The 21906-nt window shown below is 44.3% G+C and overlaps 1 protein-coding gene across 3 annotated transcripts in view; it reads right to left on the reverse strand.

Moving 5' to 3' along the window:
• Positions 1–3092: 3092 nt before the first annotated feature.
• UPF3A (UPF3A regulator of nonsense mediated mRNA decay) overlaps positions 3093–21906 on the reverse strand; it is a 50989-nt gene continuing 32175 nt past the window's right edge. For 2 of the 3 annotated variants that reach the window (XM_045007160.1, XM_045007177.1), the window contains 2 exons: positions 12283–12577; positions 3093–4538 (listed from right to left, as the gene is read on the reverse strand). In XM_045007160.1, the coding sequence (XP_044863095.1) occupies positions 4365–4538; positions 12283–12577 (469 nt within the window). In that variant the 3' untranslated portion in view covers positions 3093–4364. The remainder of the gene's footprint in view (positions 4539–12282; positions 12578–21906) is intronic. The other variant, XM_045007169.1, reaches the window with a different exon arrangement.

A 21906-nucleotide genomic window follows, 5' to 3' on the forward strand; every position in this document is an offset into this window, starting at 1 on the left:
ATATCAGTTGGCTAGTGGAGTTCCTTAGCGACTTGCAACTTTTGAGGATCCACAGTTGCTACCTGGGATGGCTGTTGCTGTTGGTCTCTCACAGATGCTACTTGGATAGGGGATTTAGGACTAGAGGACACCTGATGAAAGCCCCATAGTGCCCAATATGGCCATGAATAAGGGCTGTAAGCAACATGAGTTGGGGGGCAAGGGGAGGGTACCAGGATGATGGGTATTTTTAGTAACAATTTTTAGTAATTTTTAGTCATAAACAAAAATTCACAGCCTGGCTGTGACCTGTCCATGACTTTTACCCCTGACTAAATCTTAGCTGAGGGAGGCACTGCTGTGGGGGAGCCCAGGAGGGCAGGAGCCCTGGGGGGCTGCTGCTGCTGCTCGGGAGGTAAGCCCCAGAGGCTGCTGCTCGTGGGGGGGCCCAGGGCCAGCAGCACCAGCTGTGGGGGCTGCCAAGCAGCGGCTGCTCCAGCTGCCCCCGGGGCCACCCACCCGCCACTGCTGCAGGCAGCCACTCAGCAATGGCTGCTCTGGCCGCCTGGGATCACTGACCAGGGGGTCCCCAGGGCCAGCCGCACCGGCTACTGCTTGGAGCTGCCCGAGCAGCGGCTGGTGCAGCTGGCTGCAGAGCTGCTCCAGCAGTGGCCAGTGGCTGTCCCCGGGGCCAGCTGCTTGGGCGGCCCTGGGGTCAGCCACACTGGCAGCTTCAGAAGTCACTGAGGTTATGGAAAGTCACAAAATCCGTGACTTTCGTGTCCTCTGTGACAGACACAGAGCCCTAATGATAACAGCACTGACTCAGGGAACATGGTTACCACTAGATCTCCTTGTGCTGTGAATGTCAGAATTGAGACTGTTGGTACCCTGAGCAGATTTTTTTGAGGTAGTCAGTACCAGAATAGATTATGCCAACAAGGTTGGTACCAAGGTTATTGGTTCCAAAGCAGGAAGCCACAGCATCAGTACTGAGTGCCCTGGATACAGCATTTCTGAAACAGTAGTGGAGACTGCGTGAAGGTTCTCCCTGTCTGGTACTGGTGTACAGAGACCAGAATATTTATGAGTGCCAGAGAGACTTAAGTCAGACCTTGTTCTACCCTTGTGAGAGGAGGCATGAGATCTATGGCCCTGTCTACACTAGAGACCTTACAGCGGCACAGTTGTACTGATGCAGTTGAGCCACTGTAAGATCTCCCGTGTAGCCACACTATGCCAATGGGAGAGAGCTCTCCCGTTGACCTAATTAAACCACCACCACTGAGCGTCAGTAGCTATGTCTCCTGCCAACAGCGCTGTCCACATCGGTGTTTCTGTCAGTGTAACTTATGTCGCTCGGGGGAGGTCACACCCCTGAGTGACATAAATGATACCGAAAAAAGTGATAGTGTAGACATAGCATAAGTCTCTTCCTTTTTACAGGTTCCTCAGATGGCGCCTGTCCTACTCTTTAAAAGAGTGGTGCTGTGTTCTTCCCCTCATGGCTGAGAGGACTTAGAAGTGGCAGCAGAGGTGTGCTTCACAGGAGCTGGGGCTGTGGAGGAGCTTGCGGCATTCACCATCACCAGAGCACTTCTGGGAACAGAGTGTTCAGACCCAGGCAGATCTTGTTCACCCTGGTCTGAGGTTGGCCTTATATATTTGTCTAAGAGTAAAGCTTTAAATGAGCCTCCCTCGCTTTTCGGGTTCTTTTAGAAAAAGACATTTAAATGGAGCGTTTGTTGGAAATATGCTCCCATCCAAACAGAATCTAATATGCCTGTTGTTGAGGGGTGTAGCCACCTCGCCCAAAAGGCAATATTTGAACCCTGGTGGTTTTTGCTCAGCCATAAGGACTGAAGCCTAGCTAAAAGACAGAGAAAAAACTATCTGGAACAGACACCTAATAAAAAACTGTTTCTAAACTATGCTACATCTACACTGAATAGCTAACTATGTATGGCGATATCAGTTTTATAATCGCAAGTGAACAACAGACAGGTACACTGCTCTCGGTTCTGTCTTGCAGTCACAGGCAGTAAGAAGGAACTGAGGTTTGGTCAGCCCCACTCTAACCTATATGACCTCAGGAGGGGGAGCACAAGCACATTCAGGGTGCATGTGTGGCCCCAACAGATGCTGTTGGCCAAAAGATTCTGAACACGGCTGCATGGGACACATGAGCATCAAGTCTGGATTGTATATGGACAAAATATCTTGAAGAAGAATCAGCTACATTCTGCATCTTGTGGCCCCTCCCACATCCAATGTAGGGGAAGGGGTGGCCTTTAGGCTGATGGGCTCTGGTCACTACCTCCTATAATTCAAAGAGGCTGGAAATATTTGGTCTCATTTGGGCCCTGATCCTACAAAGACTTGCGGTTTACCTACACATAAAGATGCACCTAAATAACTAATTTGGTTTGAATTGACACCTCTCCTTATTTTGGTGTAAATCTGTGGGTGGACAGTTATGACAAGATCACTTTACCTCCCTTGGCTTCCAGGCACCCGTTTGCCTCAGTTTCCCTACCCTGGTCAACTCACTGTCTCCCTCATACAGTCCAGCAACCCAGAGCTATTGGGTCACCAAGGTGATAAGCCCTCTGGCTAAGTCATTACAGTTCATCCTTTTCAGAGTTAACAAAGAGTCCAGCAAAACTGTAGAGAACCGCCTAGCATTTTCTGTCACTGATCTGGCTCTACTGTAGCCAGCATTCCTGCTCCCTGCAAGTCTCTCCCTTCATGCTACATAGGCTCCCATAATAGGAAGTTCCACTCTTGAGATACTGTCACATGATCCTGACCCAAACACTAGCCCAAGCCCAGCACAGGTGGGATAGAGCCCAACTCAGCCCATCCTGTGATGACAGACTTATTTAATATTAAGAGTGTCTTACTTCAAAGTAGTTTAAGTTGGTAAAAAATGGTTAATCCTCTTGCATATAAAACATCTTATATGTAAAGTTAATATTAAAACTCTTCAATTATATTTTTAATCTGCCTTTTAATACTAGTAAGTGGCATACTATCTTTCTTAATACCTTTGGTGTACTAGGCAAAATAATTGTGGAAGATCATTTCTCAGTTCATCATCAACATGTTTTTACTTTTTATTATATTTAATGTTTAATGTCTGGGAAAATACAATGAATTTTTCTTTGAGTTTAGAACAATCAGATGTTACACTTAACAAAATGTTCAAAGTAGAATGTCAAAAATAAACAAACATCTTAATATTAAACTTCACTGACAAAGCAGATCTTGGTTTCAGATAACTGAAAAGTGAATCAGTCGTAAAAGACAACTATCAAAGAGCCATATTTTGCCCTTGGATGGACATGTAGCTGTCTCTGAAGACACTGGGAGCCATATGCATGCATCAGAGGGTGGAATTTGGCCTAGGTCTGCAAAATGAAATTTTGGAGCTGCTATGTGTGTTTTTTTCAAACAAATTATATTTTATAACATATATATCATACATGTTCCAAATTCTGCAAATGCAACTTATGTGAAACATTTAACATATAAAAAGTCATCACTGTACAATCACTTTTTAAAAAGTCAATGCCAAAACAAACAAACAAAAAATAAAAATGCAGTTTTAGTAAAACTAGAGACAGTATTTAAGTGCTGAGGTTTGCGTTAGCTTTTTCTGTTTTAAACACAGGAATATATTAGAACATAAAAGGCAAAAGTGGTTAAGAAAAAGACCAATTTTATAACAACATATAATAGCTTTTATTCACACTTACCTGACACTATAGTTAATTGAAAAACAATGTAAACACAATGAGGTACAGATACCAATAAACGTTTGCAAACTATGGACCTGATCCTGTTAACGCTACTGGCGACAGTGCTTCTGCTGGGTGTAGTCCCTTTGACTTCAATAGTACTACTCTCTGTAGTAAGCATTATGCCTGATGGTGTTCGCAGGATTGGGTCCTATGTAGTTAATACCATTCACAGAACACATTTAAAGTGCCTCAGATTTCAAACTGATGCAAATATACATTTCTTTATTTCTCTCAATTTAATAGGCTAGACTAAGTGAAATATTTTCTGACAAGTTTTATATAAATACTAGTTGAAAACTAATAGAGGTTTTCTAGCTAAAGGTAAATTTACTAAAATACTGAACCACTACTAAACTAGTCAAACAGTGCTTGCTTCTGTTTTTTGTAGAAAAGCAACTGAATTTCTTTTACGTGATATTTTATCTGCCTCCGATCACCATTTTCTTCATTTTAAAGAAAGAAAGAGACAGATGTATTATAGTTTTGTTGGTCCAATCTATGGAATTCTGAAGTGGTCTGATATATTTTGTGCAGAAATTAAATCTTAAATTCATTTTTTTCACAAGTTTTCTACCCCAATGTTTATTCTGCCTCTTCACCCTTCTCAGAACCACCTCCAGTTGAATTATCTACCTCATACTTTCTATCGCAGGCGTCTTCAGAGGACTTCCCACTGCAGTCATAGATCTTACTTGTAGATCCCGTATGTGTTCGAATGCGAGCTCCTGGCTGGTATAACTGCATGGCTGGACGATCCTAGAAAGAAGTGCATAAGGTTAACTTTTGGAGAAAACTATCATTTATTCACATATGTGAGATTTAGGCCTTGTCTATACTACAGAGTTATGTCAACAAAAGGCAGCTTTTGTCGACAAAATAGTGAATGCATACACACTGCAATGTGACTTTTGGGGGCAAAAATGCCGTTTTGACGACAATATAAAACCATCCCGACCAGAGACATGTCTTTTCCTGCAAAATTTTGTCGACAAAGTGACAGTGTAGACACCATGCTTGAGTTTATCGCTTTAATTGGCCTCCAGGAGGTATCCCACAACACCCATCCTGATTGCTCTGATCAGCAGTTTGAACTCCACTGCCCTGCAGTCAATAAACAACCATCCTCCCCTCCCCCTTAGATGCCCCAGGAATTTTTGAAATTCCATTTCCTGTTTACTTGGTGTGGAGAGGTCTCATTGCATCTTCCCAGGTGACCATGGCGGCTTATCGCAGCAAATGCTCTCCCACTTGGACCACTGTGGAGCTGCTGGAGCTGCCTAGTATATGGGGAGAGGAGGCTATGCAGTTCCAGCTGCACTTGAGTCATAGGAATTTTGATACCTACGGGCAGATTTCTCGAGATTTTTTTCTTGTGCGAAAAGGGCTATGATCGGGACATGCTGCAGTGCAGAGCGAAGATAAAGGAGCTGAGGCAGGCATAAGGCAAGGGAGGCAAACCGTCGCTCTAGTGCTGCATCTAAGTCCTGCCAGTTCTTAAGGAGCTGGATGCTATTCTCGTTATCCCACCTCCATCACCAAGAGCCCTGTGGATACTTCGGTGGGCCTGGAGGTGGTGGAAAGAGGACCTAACCCGGACAATGAAGTCACTCATGATGAGGTGGAGTCAGATGACAATGTGGAGCTCCCGGCAGCGTCTCCTAGTGGGGCGGGCAGCCAGGAACTGTTCACCACGTCAGAGGTGTCTAGCCAGTTTCAGCAGTTGCTCTCCAGCGAGCAAGAAGCAGGAGAGGAGATGCCTGGTAAATGGCTGTGGTTTGCGTAATGCAGAGGTGAGTTCAGGGTATAGAAATGTACAAGGCTGGCTGTGTTTCTGTGTTCTGGACACTTCCCTGTGCAACTAATCAGTACGGCAGAACAGGGTGTTGATGTACGCTGAGATCTCACAGCAATCCTCCAGAGAGATTTCTAGGAAAGTTTCCTGGAGGTACTCGGCAATCCTCTGCTGAAGGTTCCTTGGCAGAGCTGCTTTGTTCCTTCCTCCACTGTAGGGAACTTTCCTAAGCCATTCAGCAATCACTTGTTCAGCGACCAAAGCGGCACGCAGGCAAGCGGCATAAGGACCATGGTGGAAGCCACAAGCATGTAGTAGATGTACCCTCGCTTCCCTGCTTACCCTCAGCAGTGAGCTATCTACCACAATGACCCCGGCCTGTGGGAAAGTATGGGAGAATTTTAGAATTTTTTCCCTAGTTGGCTGCACTGCAATCCTTACAGAGTGTTCTTTTCCCCATGTAGAGCGCCCCTCCCCCCAGCCAACACTCACCATGTTTTGAGTGTTCACCAAGATGTGTGCTTGCCAAGGGTCAGTGAGAAAGTGATTGTTATGTTACCAGAGGTGTATTTTACTGAAATGTTTCAATACTGTGCGTGAACTTAACAATCATACTTCTGTGCATTGTTCCTTGTGCTTCAGCAGATGTGGCCTTGAGGAATACCCCACAAACACCGGCCGAGCATCTCTGCCAGATAAGAAAGTGCCCAAGATGGCGCAAAGAAGACATGTTCCAGGAGGTACAGCACTTCTCCAATGCAGAGAAAAGGGAGTGCAAGGAGTGGAGGGAAGCCGAAAGGCAGGACAGAAAAGAAAATCAGGAGTTTGGTTAAGGATTCTACTGAGCGGATGATTAAAGTAATGGATGAGCAAACATAGATGCTGAAGTCTTTAATAATGCTGCAGACTGAGCAGATGCATGCCCGCCCTCCCCTGCAGTACAATTCAGAGCTCTTTTCTGTGCCCCCCGCAACTCCGCCCGCACACTCCTTTCTGCTTTCTGGGACTTCTCTGTTTCCCCTTCACTCCACCCCCTCGGACAACTTTCAAAATGATAGCTGGACCTACACACAGCTCTGAAAGTCTGCCCTTACCTGGTGCCTCCTTTCCCACCAAGTGTCTTTGTGTGTGTGTTTTGTTTCTTGTGCAATAAAAGCAAAGTATTTGAATGGTTGCTCATCTTTAGTCTTTAAGGTGCCACCGGACTCCTTGTTGTTTTTGTGGATACAGACTAACATGGCTACCCCGATACTTGACATCTTTATCTGTTTCCTACAAATTGAAATAGCAGGCTCTACCAATACATACACAGGCATTTTAATCATTTGCTTACTGGAATGTACGGTCCCAAATTTCACCATTGCTTCCTAGGAAAACTACATATAATGTAACATTGCAGCACCAATCACAGAGATATACATTACTGGTTCTCATTTTCAAAGTTTTGCCTCAAAGCCTCCCTGATTCAAATTGTTCCCCTCCTGGCCCCTCTGATAACCCAGATATCTGGCTGCTCAAAATCAGCAGCCAAGCAGTCTGCCTCAATACTCCACCCAAGCAAACCTTTCACTCTTACCTTCACAAAGATTAGGCAATGTACAACACGAGGCTATGACCATGGGAATATTATCCTCACTGAGGTCTAACCTGCCATAAAGGCATTGCCAGCATGCCTTTAATCTGCCAAAGGCACATTTCACTGTCATCTGGCATCTACCCAGCCTGTTGAATCACTCCTTACTGCTGTTCGGGTTTCCCGTTTAAGGTTTCATGAGCCATGGCTGTAAGGGGTATGACAGATCTCCCAGGATCACTATGGACATTTCAACATCCCCCACTATAATCTTCTGGTCTGGAAAGAAAGTCCCCACTTGTAACTTTCTATACAAGCGTCATGCACCTTCCTGGACATCATGTTGATGTCAGTGAAATGCCCATGGTGATCTAGAAGTGCCTGCAACACCATGGAGAATTACCCCTTCCTATTGATGTACTCTGTCACAAGGTGGTCTGGTGCCAAAATCGAATATGTGTGCCATCTATTGCCCCTCCACTGTTAGGGAAACCCATTTCTGCAAAGCTGTCCACTATTTCACACACATTTTCCAGAGTCACGGTCCTTCATAGCAGGATGTGATTAACTGCCCTGCACACTTGCATTATTGCAGCCCCAACAGTCGACTTCCTGACTCCAAATTGATTCGTGACCGATCAGTAGCAGTCTGGAGTTGCCAGCTTCTACAGAGTGATTGCCACGCACTTCTCTACCGATAGGGCAGCTCTCATTTTGGTGTCCTTGTGCCATAGTGCTGGGCAAGCTCCGCACACAGTTCCAGGAAGGTGGATTTATGCATCCGAAAATTCGGTAGCCACCGCTCGTCATTCAGTGCTTGTTTCCTAAGCCCAAAAGCGATGTCCCACCATCTGCAGCTGTTTTGTGAATGTCAAAAGCAATCTAAAGTTGCTCCTATTCATATCACACAGCACGTCTGGCAACTGGGAGTCTTCTTCAGTTAGGAACTTTGTGATTAACTGCACTACCATCTGCAATGTCTTAATGACAGTTATCAGAGCATAGGAGAGCAGTGCGGGATCCATCCCTTCTCACAAAGAAGCCGGGGTGCACAGCAAACAAGGGCCATTGAAAAATGCCATGAAAGAAAACCAGAAGCCCATGGAATGCTGGGACAGAAAACAATGCATCATGGGACATTTCGCCCAGTCCCAAAATGTGCAGCGATCTGCTCCACCTTCCCACAAGACCTAGCGACAGAAGGTGTCGAGCTGGATTGTGGGATAGGTACTCACAATGCATTGCTCACACTGTCGATGATAGTGCCCCAACTGTGGACGTGCTCTGATGACAGAGGGAGCAAGTGTGAACATGAAATACTGATTTTTATTATAGAGCTTTTTAAGTGTCGACGTGACTTTTGTCGACAAATCTCTGTACTGTAGACAAGGCCTTAAAGTGACTAACCTGAGTTTATTTGGATAGTGCATTTTGGGTTAAATCATTTTGTATTTAATGAGAACTAGGAAAAAGATGGAGTGTAATGAAAACAGATTTTGCATTTATTATCCACGTCTTTTATAACACTCTTCTTGGGAGCCAAGAATTTTGAGTAAAATAAAACAGCTGTAAAACAGGATGATTATATTACATTTAATTTAAACTGTGAGCAAAAATATTATCTAACACAAGGATTGGCAATGTTTGCACATGGCCTGGCGGGCTGGGCCAGTTTGTTTACCTGCCGCATCCGCAGGTTCGGCCGATCGCAGCTCCCACTGGCCGTGGTTCGCCACTCCAGGCCAATGGGGGCTGCGGGAAGTGGAGTGGGCCGAGGGATGTGCTGGCCACCGCTTCCCGCAGCCCACATTGATCTGGAGCGGCGAACCGCAGCCAGTGGGAGCTGCGATCGGCCGAACCTGCAGACACGGCAAGTAAACAAACCGGCCCGGCCTGCCAGAGGGCTTACCCTGGCAGGCCATGTGCCAAATGTTGCTGATCCCTGATCTAACAGAATGTTATAACACAGGCCAAGAGAATTCTGTGGTAAATTTTGATACAATCTATAGTATAAGCTGGGAAGGTCAATAACTGGTGCCACGCACACTTATGGCTCTATACAAGAATGTCAGATAATAAATACAAATATAATAAAATAATACTAATCAGTGGGAAACCAGGACAACCAGTGCTTGATAAAATTAGAACAGTGAACTGCAAATTAAATTTGGCATTCCATATTCATACAGAAGATATTCATGTTCTGTATGGGTAGAATGGATACCACCCAATGTGAATCAGGAAACAAAATGAGTACAAAGGAAGAATGGCTAACTGTATAGGCATAGTGACTAAAATCATCAAAAACTTGCTGATCTGAATATCAAATAGCAGCAAGTTTATAAGAAAAAAAGCACCTCAAACTCCCAAAAAGGAGAATGCTGATAATTCTTGGGTAGATAGATAGATAGATAGATAGATAGGCTAAAGACTTTCTAGGACAATAAAATATTGTGAATGATTACTGTTTAAAAGCCTCTGCCTAACGAGGCTATTTATTTTAACTATCACAAACATTAGACTTTGATGCTATGGAGAGATCATATTTGACATCTGTTTTAAAGTGTAGGGTTTAGTCCAGAAAATGGCATGGAATAGCCCATTTTAAGAAAACTGCAGAGCACTGAATTTTGTTCCATCTCAATCCTTATTTCCTTTCATCTGTCCCTCACAATTTTCAGTCCCTTTGGTCTTGTTTTTTTCCTTCATTATTTTTTCCCCTTCACTGATACAGCCTTCATTATCAGCTCTTCTCTTCCCCCTTCTTTGCTTGAACTTCAGCCTTGTTTAACCCTGCTTTCCCTTTATTTTCCATTTCTTTAGATTATATACCAGATTTTTATTTAGGAGGTTTAAGAACAAATTGTTGTAGGAAGTGTTTTCTGGTGCTATAAGCAGCCACATCAGCATGCTACTTATCTCTCTTCATCACATCCAGCCAATCAACACCAGTCATGCAGTCCTAAACCCTGTGATGAACAATGAACATAGAACCCACCAGAACCATTATAATAAAGGATCAGTCAGCTTTTATATATCACAGACCCTCTTTATCCATCACAGTTTCTATGTTCATCAGACTGAAACTTGGCATAAACAGTGTAAGCTCAACTGGACGTTTAATTTTTTATAAAATGGTTTAAATCAATTTAATATTTTTTAATATTTTTAGACAGAGATTCAGACAGCTGCTAGAGGTGGCAGAGAAAAAAGAGCATGGCTACTCCTTGCCTGTCCTATCTCTAGCAAAAGCACAGCTCCCTCAGGAGGCACACTGTCATGGGGACCTTGCCTGTGCCTGGTTTGAAAACCCCCTTCAGAAGAGGTGCACATTACAGAGGGGGATTCCATACAAGACAGTGTCAACCATCTTGAATGAAAAACTTACATGATTAGAATGGGGAGAGGATGAGGCCACCAATAGCAGACATCTCTTGGAAACGCTATGACACATCCTCTGAAATCACAAAGCCCCAAGCCCTCAGAAAGGGAATCCACAGGTTTCAAGGTGAAGATAGGAAAATGGTTTTCTGCATGTAGTTCCCATTCAAGAAGCTGCCCAATTGTGGCTGGTTTTTGAACAGGTTATTTCCCTGGATTTGGCACTTCTCAATGGGGTGATTTTCCCTCAGCCAGGGAGAACCTTTACCTGAGGGCAGAATGGATGAAGATTCCAAGATCTACCTTCCTATCTTCTGTATTGAAGATTTCTAAATATGCTCATTTCTGGATAAATTGTTTATTTATTCACTTTTACTTTAAAAACTGAATAACTGTAAGCTAGCTAGTAATCTGCCTGACTAGCAGCAAAGAATCCTGTGGCACCTTATGCCCACTTCTTCGGATGCAAGTGGGCATTCACCCACGAAAGCTCATGCTGCAAAACGTCTGTTAGTCTATAAGGTGCCACAGGATTCTTTGCTGCTTCTACAGAACCAGACTAACACGGCTACCCCTCTGATACCTGCCTGACTAGTAAAGATTCTGCTTAGAATAAATTCACTTTTAAAAGGATAATGAGCCAAAGTTTTCAAACTCTATTATTAGGGCTCTACCTAATTCACGGTCCATTTTGGTCAATTTCACGGTCATAGGGATTTAAAAATCGTAAATGTAATGATTTCAGCTATTTAAATCTGAAATTTCAGGTGTAATTGTAGGGGTCCTGACCCAAAAAGGAGTTGTGTGGGGGTCACAAGGTTATTGTATGTAGGGGGTGCTGCAATACTTCTATCTTTACTTCTGCGCTGCTGCTGGTGGCAGCGCTGCCTTCAAAGCTGGGCAGCTGGAGAGCGGCGGCTGCTGGCCAGAAGCCCAGCTCTGAAAGCAGAGCTGCTGCCAGCAGCAGCGCAGAAGTAAGGAAGGCATGGTATGGTATTGCCACCATAACTTCTGCACTGCTGCCTGCAGCACTGTGCCCTCTGTAAGCAGCCGCCATTCTCTGGCCGCCCACCTCTGAAGGCAGCAGAGCAGGAGTAAGGATGGCATGGTATACCGGTAGTATTGCCCCTCTTACTTTTGCACTGCTGCTGGCAGGGTGCTGCCTTCAGAGCTGGGCGCCCAACCAACAGCCACTGCTCTCTGACCACCCAGCTCTGAAGGCAGCGCAGAAGTATGGGTGGCAATACCGTGACCCCTCTGAAATAACCTTGCAACCGCTCTGCAACTCCCTTTTGGGTCAGGACCCCCAATTTGAGAAATGCTTGTCTCCCCCGTGAAATCTGTATAGTATAGAGTAAAAGCACACAAAAGACCAGTTTAACGGAGGGAGACCAGATTTCACGGTCCTTAATGCATTTTTCATGGCTGTGAATTTGGTAGGGCCCTATCTATTATAGTGCACCCGTGATATAATTTTTAAAACACTCAAAAAAAATGCTAGGCTTCCAAGACTAACATTCTAAAGAAGATTCCAAATATTGTATGTATATATGACCAGAGAAGACAAATCCTATCGCCTTAAATCATTTTAACTGTTATTTTTAAAAATACAGAAATCTGGGTTTTACTGAAAATCAAATAAAGAATTGCTTTTCTTGAAAAAAAGCATCTTTATGCTGAGATTGCAAAGGTAAAACCTGTGGCCTTGAGGTATATTTTACTAATGAAAGATTATCCTAAATGAATAAAAGAACCTTATTTCTTATGCGCTCCTTTTTGGATGCCATGTCATCACACTTGTCCTCTTTACCCAGTTTGTCTACGGCCTCCACAGTGAAGCTGTAGTTGTGGTTCCCTTTCTTCCCTCTGTCTTGGCTGTATCCTTTCCCCCATTTCAGCTCTTCTTCATTCCTTCTCACAAACTTGTCAAATTCATAGTGAGCTCTATGCTTTCTGCCATCATCCAACCGATATCTTTGTCTTTCAAGGTCTTTTTCTCGAAATCTTCTCTCCAAATCCATTTGCTCTTTATCACTATCATTTTGTGACCTATGTGTGTTTAAAGAAGGAAAAAACCCGAACAATTAACTTAGACAAAATCTTTGCTCACAGGACTTGATTCAAAGGCCACTGAAGCCAACAAAAAGACTCCCACTGACTTCAACAGGCTTTAGATCAGGCCCCCAATCAGGCAATATTTTTAATTTAAAAAAGAGATGCATTGCAATATTGCTACAGGTTTTGTACATCATAAATTCAGCTCCCCATTGTGCATTCAGTTCAATTGGAAGCAGAACATTTTTCCACTGGCTTGAAAAGAAAATCAGATTTACTTCAGAACTGCTTTGAAGATCATCCTGCAACCCTTACTTATATTTGAAATCATCACATAAATAATGCTCTTGATGGTAATGATACACATAAGTAAAGGTTACACAATCAGGCCGTAAGAGCCTGATCCTGCAAAGACTTAAGCATGTGAGTAATCTCACAGACTTCAGTGGGAGCACTAATGGCATAAAGTAACTTGCAAGCTCAAGGCCTTAATTTTATGGCTCCATTTAACAGAAATTATTCACAGCCCTTGCAACAGATGGAAGGTATTAAACAAGCCAGAGTTAATGCTGCTGTTCCAGCCTTCGCTTACAATTGTGTGCCTAGATGATGTAGCCCACCACTGCATTTTTATTTAGGTGAAAAAACATTATCTTTTCACAACATGGTACTTAATTTATATTATGTACTAAGTAATTTATATTATAAATAAACTGTTTGGAACATTTTGCTGTTAAGATGATACAGTTCTCTGCACTTTTATTCATCTCATTGCTCTTGTTCAGTAATCAGCTAGCTCCCTCATAAAATAAAACAGTAAATTATAGAAAAGATTGCAGAATAATGTCATTGGATTATTAAAAAAGAGTAAATAGATAGTAGTTATTTCAAACTTTTATTATATGAAATAAAAAGTAAGTAATTCAAATTGAAACAGGAACATATAATTTTGCCAGCCTCTGGCATTTTAGCTTGTGACAAAGGAAATGCTAATCAGCAGACAAAATGGATGAAAGGGTCTGGAGATTTGTCACTTTTTTATTATTGTTTATTAGCACCTGTTTGTTCATTAACTTTGTTTGTTGAATATGAATAATTCTTCTGTTTTCCACACCATTTTTTCCTTGTAAGTCATGGAACAATGAAAGACTTCAGCCTCTGCCATGTAGTTATCTGCTGATTGGCACTTCCTTTATTAAAAAACGGGGGGAGCCACACCTGCAAATTGCTGAGTACCAGCAATAGAAAGTCAATGTTAATTGAGGTTGCTCAGCAGTTCGCAGGACTGCCCTGTAACAGCATATTACACTTCCAGAGTGGAAAGAAAATGGCAGCTCTCACTGAGTCATACCAGAACCTTTCACAATTACAGAAATATTAAAACAGTGGCATATACTTCTAAATATGTATATTACCAGGAAGTTTTACTTTAGCTGTCCAGGGTTTGACTAGCCATGCCCATTTTGCTTTCCTCTATCTTTTCAGCTTTTAAATGTAAACATGTAACTGCAGGCACTGACTCCATGAAGGGCCTGAACTCCCAACAAAGTTTGGGAGAACACTCAATTTGCATGACCCTTACCATAAGATGGAAGAATATTTTTAGGTTAGCTCCTGCAGAATCTGCTTGGCACCCTGCTTCCTACTCTGCCCGTTACCAAGCACAGAGAAAGCCTCCAATTAGAAGTGCTGCAGGAATGAAGTTGGCAGGGTGGATTTGCCTAAAGATGGCTCAGAGGATGGCAGCTGACGGGGACAGCAAATTCAAGCTCAGTAGTGGCTGGGGTAGCTTTGTAAAGAATCCATTGTAAGGAATGGTTAGGTAAGGGTGAGATAACAATAAAATAGTTAAAAAGCTAGAGAGAAGGAGAGGAGGAAGAGGTTGGGCTATCAGGGAAGGAGAAAGCAGAAAATTAGAGGAAATAAAGTGGGAGGAGACTTATGAGCAGCTAGTCAAAGTTCAGGGCCTGGTGCATTGTTGCAGTTGGGAAGAGAAATGGAAGATGGAGCCTGGTACTTTTCATGCAATATTGTTTATTTACAAAGTTATGTTTCCCTAACACAGGAGGAACCAAACAACAGGAGACAATGTCTTTGCTCATAGCATCAAAAATTCCTTCAGCCAGTACCACCCCACTCCAAAATCTCTCTCTCTCTAGGCCTTTTCCAGGGCCGTGCTCCTAGCTGTGTGTTCCAGCTGACTTTCTCGCTCTCTCCACCCAACCTCATTCGAATTCCTGAGTGGGCTTGGGCATACCTTTGTCTTGGAGTCCACTATTGTTTCTTACATTTATGTTGATTGAAGGGTGCCTGTTACAATCATCAGTTTAAGAGGTTTTAACCCAGTTTTAAACAATATGTATGTATGTGCGCGTGCATGTTGAGGTTTTCATTTATAGGGGAAAAAGACAGTTACCTTTTCCATAACTTGTATTCTTCGAGATGTGTTGCTCATGTCCATTCCACATTAGGTGTGTGTGCTCGCCACATGCACCGGTGCTGGAAGTTTTTCCCTTAGCAGTATCCGTACTGGACCAGCTCTGGCACCCTCTGGAGTGGCACCTGCATGGCACTGTATAAGTGGCGCCACCGGCTCCCTCCACCCTTAGTTCCTTCTTGCTGGAAACTCCAACAGTGGGGAAGGAGGGCAGGTTTTGGAGTGGACATGAGCTACACATCTCAAAGATCATCAGTTATGGAGAAAGTAACTGTCTTTTCTTCTTTGAGTGCTTGCTCATGTCCATTCCATATTAGGTGAATCCCAAGCAGTGCCAACAGAGGCAGGTAGGAGTTCACGGACGTGTAGATCGCAACACAGCTCTGCCAAACCCATCATAGTCCCTGGCCTGCTGAGTGATGGCATACTGAGCTGTGAATATATGAACAGAGGACCACGTTGCGGCTCTACAGATGTCCTGGATAGGGATGTGCGCCAGGAAGGCCACCGAAGATGCCTGAGCTCTCGATGAGTGAGCTCTGACAATCGGTGGCAGCAGAACCCATAAAAAGCCCTTATGCATGAGGTAATCCAATTGGAAATCCTCTGTGAGGACACTGGAAGGCCCTTCATCCTATCTGTTGTAGCGATGAAGAGCTGAGCTGATTTACGGAAAGGCTTAGTACATTCTAAGTAAAAAGCCAAGGCCCTTTGGACATCCAGCGCGTGAAGACGCCTCTGTTCATTGGTCTTGTGCGGTTTGGGACAGAACACCGGGAGGAAGATGTCCTGGTTCATATGGAAGGTGGATACCATCTTCGGCAGGAAGGCCAGGAGGGGCTGCAGCGGAACTTTGTCTTTGTAGAAGACCGTGTACAGTAGTTCTGAGGTCAAGGCTTTAATCTCAGAGACCCGTCTCGCAGATGTCACTGCCACTAGGAACACAACCTTCCATGACAGGTGGGAAAAGGAGCAGGAACCCAGCAACTCAAAAGGCAGGCCAGTGAGCCTAGAGAGGACCAAGTTAAGATCCCATTGCAGGAAAAGAGCCTATACCTGCGGGAAAAGTCTCTTGAGCCCTCTCAAGAATCTGACCGTCATGTCATGGGAGAACACCGTCTGTCATTGGATCGGTGGGTGAAAAGTGGAGATGGCCGCAAGATGCACTCTAATGGAAGAGTGCGCCAGGCCCTGGTTCCTCAAATGGAGCAGGTACTCCAGGACAGCCTGTATGGAAGAACATGAGGGAGAGATGCCACGTTCGGACACCCAGCGGGAAAACCTCATCCACTTGGCCAGCGGCAGGAATGAGTCGAGGACTGCACCAATGAACTCTATCCTCTGCACCAGCACTAACATCAACTTTTGTTGTTTACCAGTAGGCTCAGGGAATGGTACGTGGCTTGAAGCACTACAACATCCCTTTGGACTTGAGACCTGGGGCTGTCCTTGACGAGCCAGTCGTCGAGGTACTGGTAGATCTGGATACCCTGGCACCTGAGGTAAGCCGCTGCCACCGACATGCATTTGGTAAACACCCCTGATGCTGTCGCCAGGCCGAATGGGAGAACCGCAAACTGGTAGTGGTGGGGCCCCACCGTAAACCAGAGGAAGTGTATGTGTCCTTGAAAGATCGCTATGTGGAAGTATGCGTCCTTCAAGTCAAGGGTGGCATACCAGTCTCCCGGATCCAGGGAGGGGATAATGGAGGCCATGGAAACCATGCAGAACTAATGACAACAAGGACGATGCCAGTGCCACGGGAACCACTACGTCCATTGGTGATCCAACAGCTTGCTCCCCTGGGTCCTCCTGGACCTGTGGGGTCTTACCCCCCGAAGCCTCGAGCACCAGAGGGGGATGGGAAACCCAGGCCGCTGGCCTTTCTGAGGCTCACAACGCTGATCGGGCAGCCTGGGAAGGTTGGGTGAACCCCCAAGGGTTCCACGGGTACCATGGTGCCAGCCTCTGTGCCTGGGAGTTCTTGTCGGGTGGCACGTGCCTCACAGGGTCTGTGCCAATCTGTCGGCGAGGTATGCCTCAAGTCCCTCGATCGGTGCCCCCTGTGCGGAGTCCGAAGAAGGCTTCGCTGAGCCTGTCTCTCCAGTTCTGAGGTGCGACAGCTTCAGGCAGGCGAGTGATGGTGGGACGTCCCTCTAGATGAGGAATGGTGCCGCTGAGGTGGGAACACATGCAGAGGTCCCAATGCAGGTTTTCCCTGAGACCAGGGTACCACTGGAGCCGGTGTGGGTGGCACTGGGAGAGTCAGGATCTCCTGAGCTGCATGAAGGGCTTCGGGCACCTGAAGCTATCCGGGTCTGCACTGCTATCCAGAGCCGCAGGCAAAGTATTAAATGGGCTGCACTGCTCGACTTGAGCTGGAGCCTGACTTCCTGAAGGGGGCATTGAGCTGCCTGGCACGGGTCGTGGCTCGCCCCCAGCCCTCTCCTTTTCCTTACGGGAGGTAGGAGATCTTCCCCTCAGAGTCTTTTTTGGCTTCTTGACTGGAGTCATGGAGGAGGACCGGTGCTGACTTGTGGACAGCGCCAGCAGAGCACTGCACATGGAGGCTGTGGTGCTTGGTGTGGAGTTGGACTGCTGCTCTGGTGCTGGAGTGAGTGCCGACTCCATTAGGAGTGCTCTTAGAAGGATATCATGCTCATTCTTCGTCCTAAGTTTAAAGGACCTGCAGATATGGCACTTGTCACTTATGTGCTCTTCGTCTACGCACCTTAGGCAGCTGGTATGTGGATCGCTGATGAGCATAGGCTGTTTGCAGTGATCGCAGGGCTTAAAGCCTGGGGACCGGGACATGCCCCGTCCCCTGGCTGAGTCCCGTTTAGAACTAAGAATACTACTAAGGGTAACTGATAAACTACTAACTATATACAACTATATTACAGGTTTTCTAAGTTCACAAGAACAGAGAACAAAACAGTGCTGGCCAAAGCAGCAGACATTCCAGCACCATCACTGGTGGCAGAAGGAACTGAGGGTGGGGGGAGCCGGCAGCGCCCCTTATACCGCACCATGCAGGCGCCACTCCAGAAGGCGCCAGAGCTGGTCCCCTACAGATACTGCTGAGAGAAAAACTTCCGGCATCAGTCCATGTGACGAGCACACAGACCTAGTATGGAATGGACAAGAGCAAGCACTCAAAGAAGAAGCTATTGTTCCCGTAGTTTAAAAAGTGATCTGTAATAGGCAATCAAACTCTTAGATCCATCTTTGGTCATAACGCATTACTGCTTTTTCGGTCTACAAATAACAGTTCAATTGCGATCCTCAATCCAATTTAAGTAGATCATAGCCAATTACTTGGTAAACAGCACCATTCATCACAATTTAAAAAGCACTCAGAAAGAAAAAGGTACAGTCTTAAGAATGCTGCGTTACACCTGAAGCACTAAATCAATGCCCTGGCACACATAAAGGGTCTGTTGTAAATGTTATGTTGCTCTGCCAAAGGATTAACACATACAAGCCGTATTCTCAAATAACAGATTTAATCCTGAAAGGTGCTGAGTATCTACTGAGAGCTGCTGAGGGCCCTCAATTCCCACTAAGCAGCATGAAGGGAAGTTTCTTATTATCTCTCAAGAGATGCTCGGCACCTTAGAGGATTGCACCAGGTATCTGAAACCTTTAGCCAAAGATAATGATAAGGAGGCAGAGTGGCCTACTTGATAGACAAGGCCCTTCATTTTTGGTGTTTATTTTGTTTAAAATTTCCCAGGAATTTATCAGTGTTTATTGCAAAAATTTACAAAACAGGTGAAAATTAGTGCAAAAAATCTGAGCACAGTTTTCTGGGTAAATATCAGGGTTAATATTCGGGGATGGGAAGACCGAAAAAAAAAAAGAGAAAAATAAGAGTACTTCTGATCTGGCTCCTACTTCCGAAAAAGAGATGGCTTCCCAGGTTACTGAGCCACCAGCTCTTCTTCCAAAGCAGGGAGTCAGATGTAGGGAGTTCCAGCACTTCCTTTTTTAGGACTAGAGTATGGACATATGCGTGCACATACATGAGTGTGTGTATTGTTCACTACACTGCCTTACTTTAATAGACACCCTCGCATTTAGATTAATTTATTATTAACATAAACACATCTACCTAATGTAAAGTATTGGATTTTCTTAACGGTCAGTATTTTAATGTACTTGAGTGGTACAAAATTCAGGTGAAAATTGGTAAAAAAAATAAATAATAGCTTTAGTGAAACCAGAGGATTTTTCAATAAAAATTGGTAAAAACAAAAAATGAAGGGCCTTGTTGATAGAGCACGAGACTGGGAGTTCTATTTCTGCTGAGTAGCCTGAAGCAAATAACTTTCATCTCTCTGAGCCTTTGTTTCCCCATCTATAAAACAAGGATAATGATCTTTACCTACTTTGTAAAAGCTTTGAGATCAATGGATGAAAAGTGCTACATAAGAGCTAGGTATTAATACATGTAGATGTTAAATGTAGCATTTCTTAAGCTAGTTAGTTCAACATTTGTATTTTATAGTCATTGAACAAATTCTCTTTACTTTTCTATTTGCCATTACAAGAACATTTCTTGCTCGGCATCTCTATCTCCCTAAAAATACAAGTGGTAACGTTACATTTGCACTTCCCTGCATACTGCTTGATAGAAAACTTTAGAAGACCCCCATGTGGGACAGAGTAATACATATGTTATTAGTCTACAGCAGGGAAGTGAGAGTCAAGACTTCTAGAATTTAATTCTCACTCTGCTGATTCACTACCTTAAGCACTCTGTGCTCCAGTTTGTCCATCTGTAAAATAGATGTAATAGTAGCTTACCTACATAGGAATGTTCTGGGACTCATTTTTTCATGCTTCCAAAGCACTCTGAGATCCTTCATTGAAAAGCACTGCAGAAGTGTAAAATTTTAATGATCTCTCCTAGCACATAAACCTTACCAATATGTCTGTTTTAGGGGGTCAATCCTGCCCTGTAACCTGCTTGCAATGAAACACAAAATGCTGGAAATATTTGTAAAAGATGCAGCATTGCCAACCTCAAGAGATGAAAATATCATGAGTCAGACCCCTCAAAAAATCCTGGGTTGTTTTTTTTTAAGATTATATTGTGGTTTTTTTGGTCTGTCTTTTAATGGCTGAACTTTCCCTACCCATTCCTGGTATGTGTATGTGACATTTGGTGTTGCTCATTCTCCCAAATTTTTCAGTAAGGTGATTTTGGCCCCTACGCCTTCCAGTCCCCTGCCCAGAAATTAATCCTGTCCCCCAATCTTTTCATTAGTTCTGTCCTCACCCAGCCCTAACCCCCAATAGTTCAGTTCCTGCATCAGCCCCTCCCCCACGAGGTCAGCCCCCATCAGTTCTCACCCCCTCAGTTCAGTCCCCCAGCCTCCACAATCAGTTCAGAACTAGCCCCAGATCACACCTCCCCAGCCTCCACCATCAGTTCAGCCTCTCCCAGTTCACTTCCCTCCCACCACCAGCCTCACCTCTGCTCCTCTTAAGTTCTTCACCCCCTTCTTTCAGACCTGGGGTGGGGGCTGACATAGGGTCCCCTCTCCCCCTTCCAGGCTGGAGGGGCAGCTCCAGGGGCTCCTCACCCTTCTCTGCCCCTTCCCAGGCTAGGTGTTGCAGGGGGAGCATGGATGAGATCCCCATTGCTTACAGTAGGGGAAGGGAGAGGAGGTGGTGGAGCTGCAATGGGCTGCTGAGCTTTTTGCTCACTCCTCTCCTCTCCACTCCTGCAAAAACAGCAAGCAGAGAGGGGAGCTTCTGCAGAGCTGCATTTTGTGAGGGGACTGGAGCTTTTTGCATCATCATAAGACAAGCTCCACCCCCATCTGAAATCCCATCATTCATGAAAAAAAAACCAAGAGTTGACAACACTGGAAAAGGTGCTCATCCCCTCTACATGCTGTGAAGCCCATCTTCACAGCCGCTCCTTCTGGGCTGCTGCAGAGATTGGGGTGAGAGAGGTCACTGAAATGTCACAGATCCACTGACCATTCTCAAGAGACGTTGTAGCTGGAGTTCAAGCATCTGCAGCTCTGAATTTGCAGAACTAGCCATGGAGGACCTCTGTGGTTTTTGCAGAAGTTGGAAGTTAATCATCATTAAAGAGGAATCACAAAATATTAATTCTTTCTGTTGAATGGTGCATGAAGAAACATATTTCTAAAGCTATTAAATAAATACAAAAATGCCCATTGTCAGATAAAAACATAATAAATATATCTGTCAAATTGTTACAATGACATGAGGTTAGCTTGTCCTGCCAAACATTACATTTTCCTTTGATTCAAATTGGATCAAAGGAATTTGCACTCTATCTTTAATTTCAGCTTAAGTTTCTATGTAAATATTTCAGAAGGCTTAAAAGCAGATCTTTATAATAGTAAAATATCTAACAGCTGGTATGAAAGATTGTTTGCAGTTTACCCTGTAGAATGCCCTCATTCATTTCAGAACTATGAAGAAGTCAAAATTGCAAATTTGTCAGTGAATTGCTAAGATGTTTTGAAGTACATTCTCCTTTGAATGAATGCACATAACTCTTATTCAGGTTGAATATGTGATTGTTTCATAGCACTAAAATGATAGGAAGACATGAAGTTGTAGACGATTATGCAACAAAATGAAGTGGAGAATATTATTGTGTCATTAATATTATTGCTATTATATAACAAGCAAACCATCCTGTCTATCCATTTCAGTGGAACTAAAAATATTCTGCTGTGTGAAGATGGAGCTTTTAGGACTTTCCAGCAATACTGACAAGCACTTGAACACTTTAGAAATGGACTATCAATGATGTTTCACACTTACATAGCACCTTTCAACAAGGGATCTCAAAAGCACTGTACAGACATTCATTACTTATGCCTTGCAATACCCC

This window comes from Mauremys mutica, chromosome 1 (genome assembly GCF_020497125.1).
Source record: "Mauremys mutica isolate MM-2020 ecotype Southern chromosome 1, ASM2049712v1, whole genome shotgun sequence".
Lineage (NCBI taxonomy): Eukaryota > Metazoa > Chordata > Testudines > Geoemydidae > Mauremys > Mauremys mutica.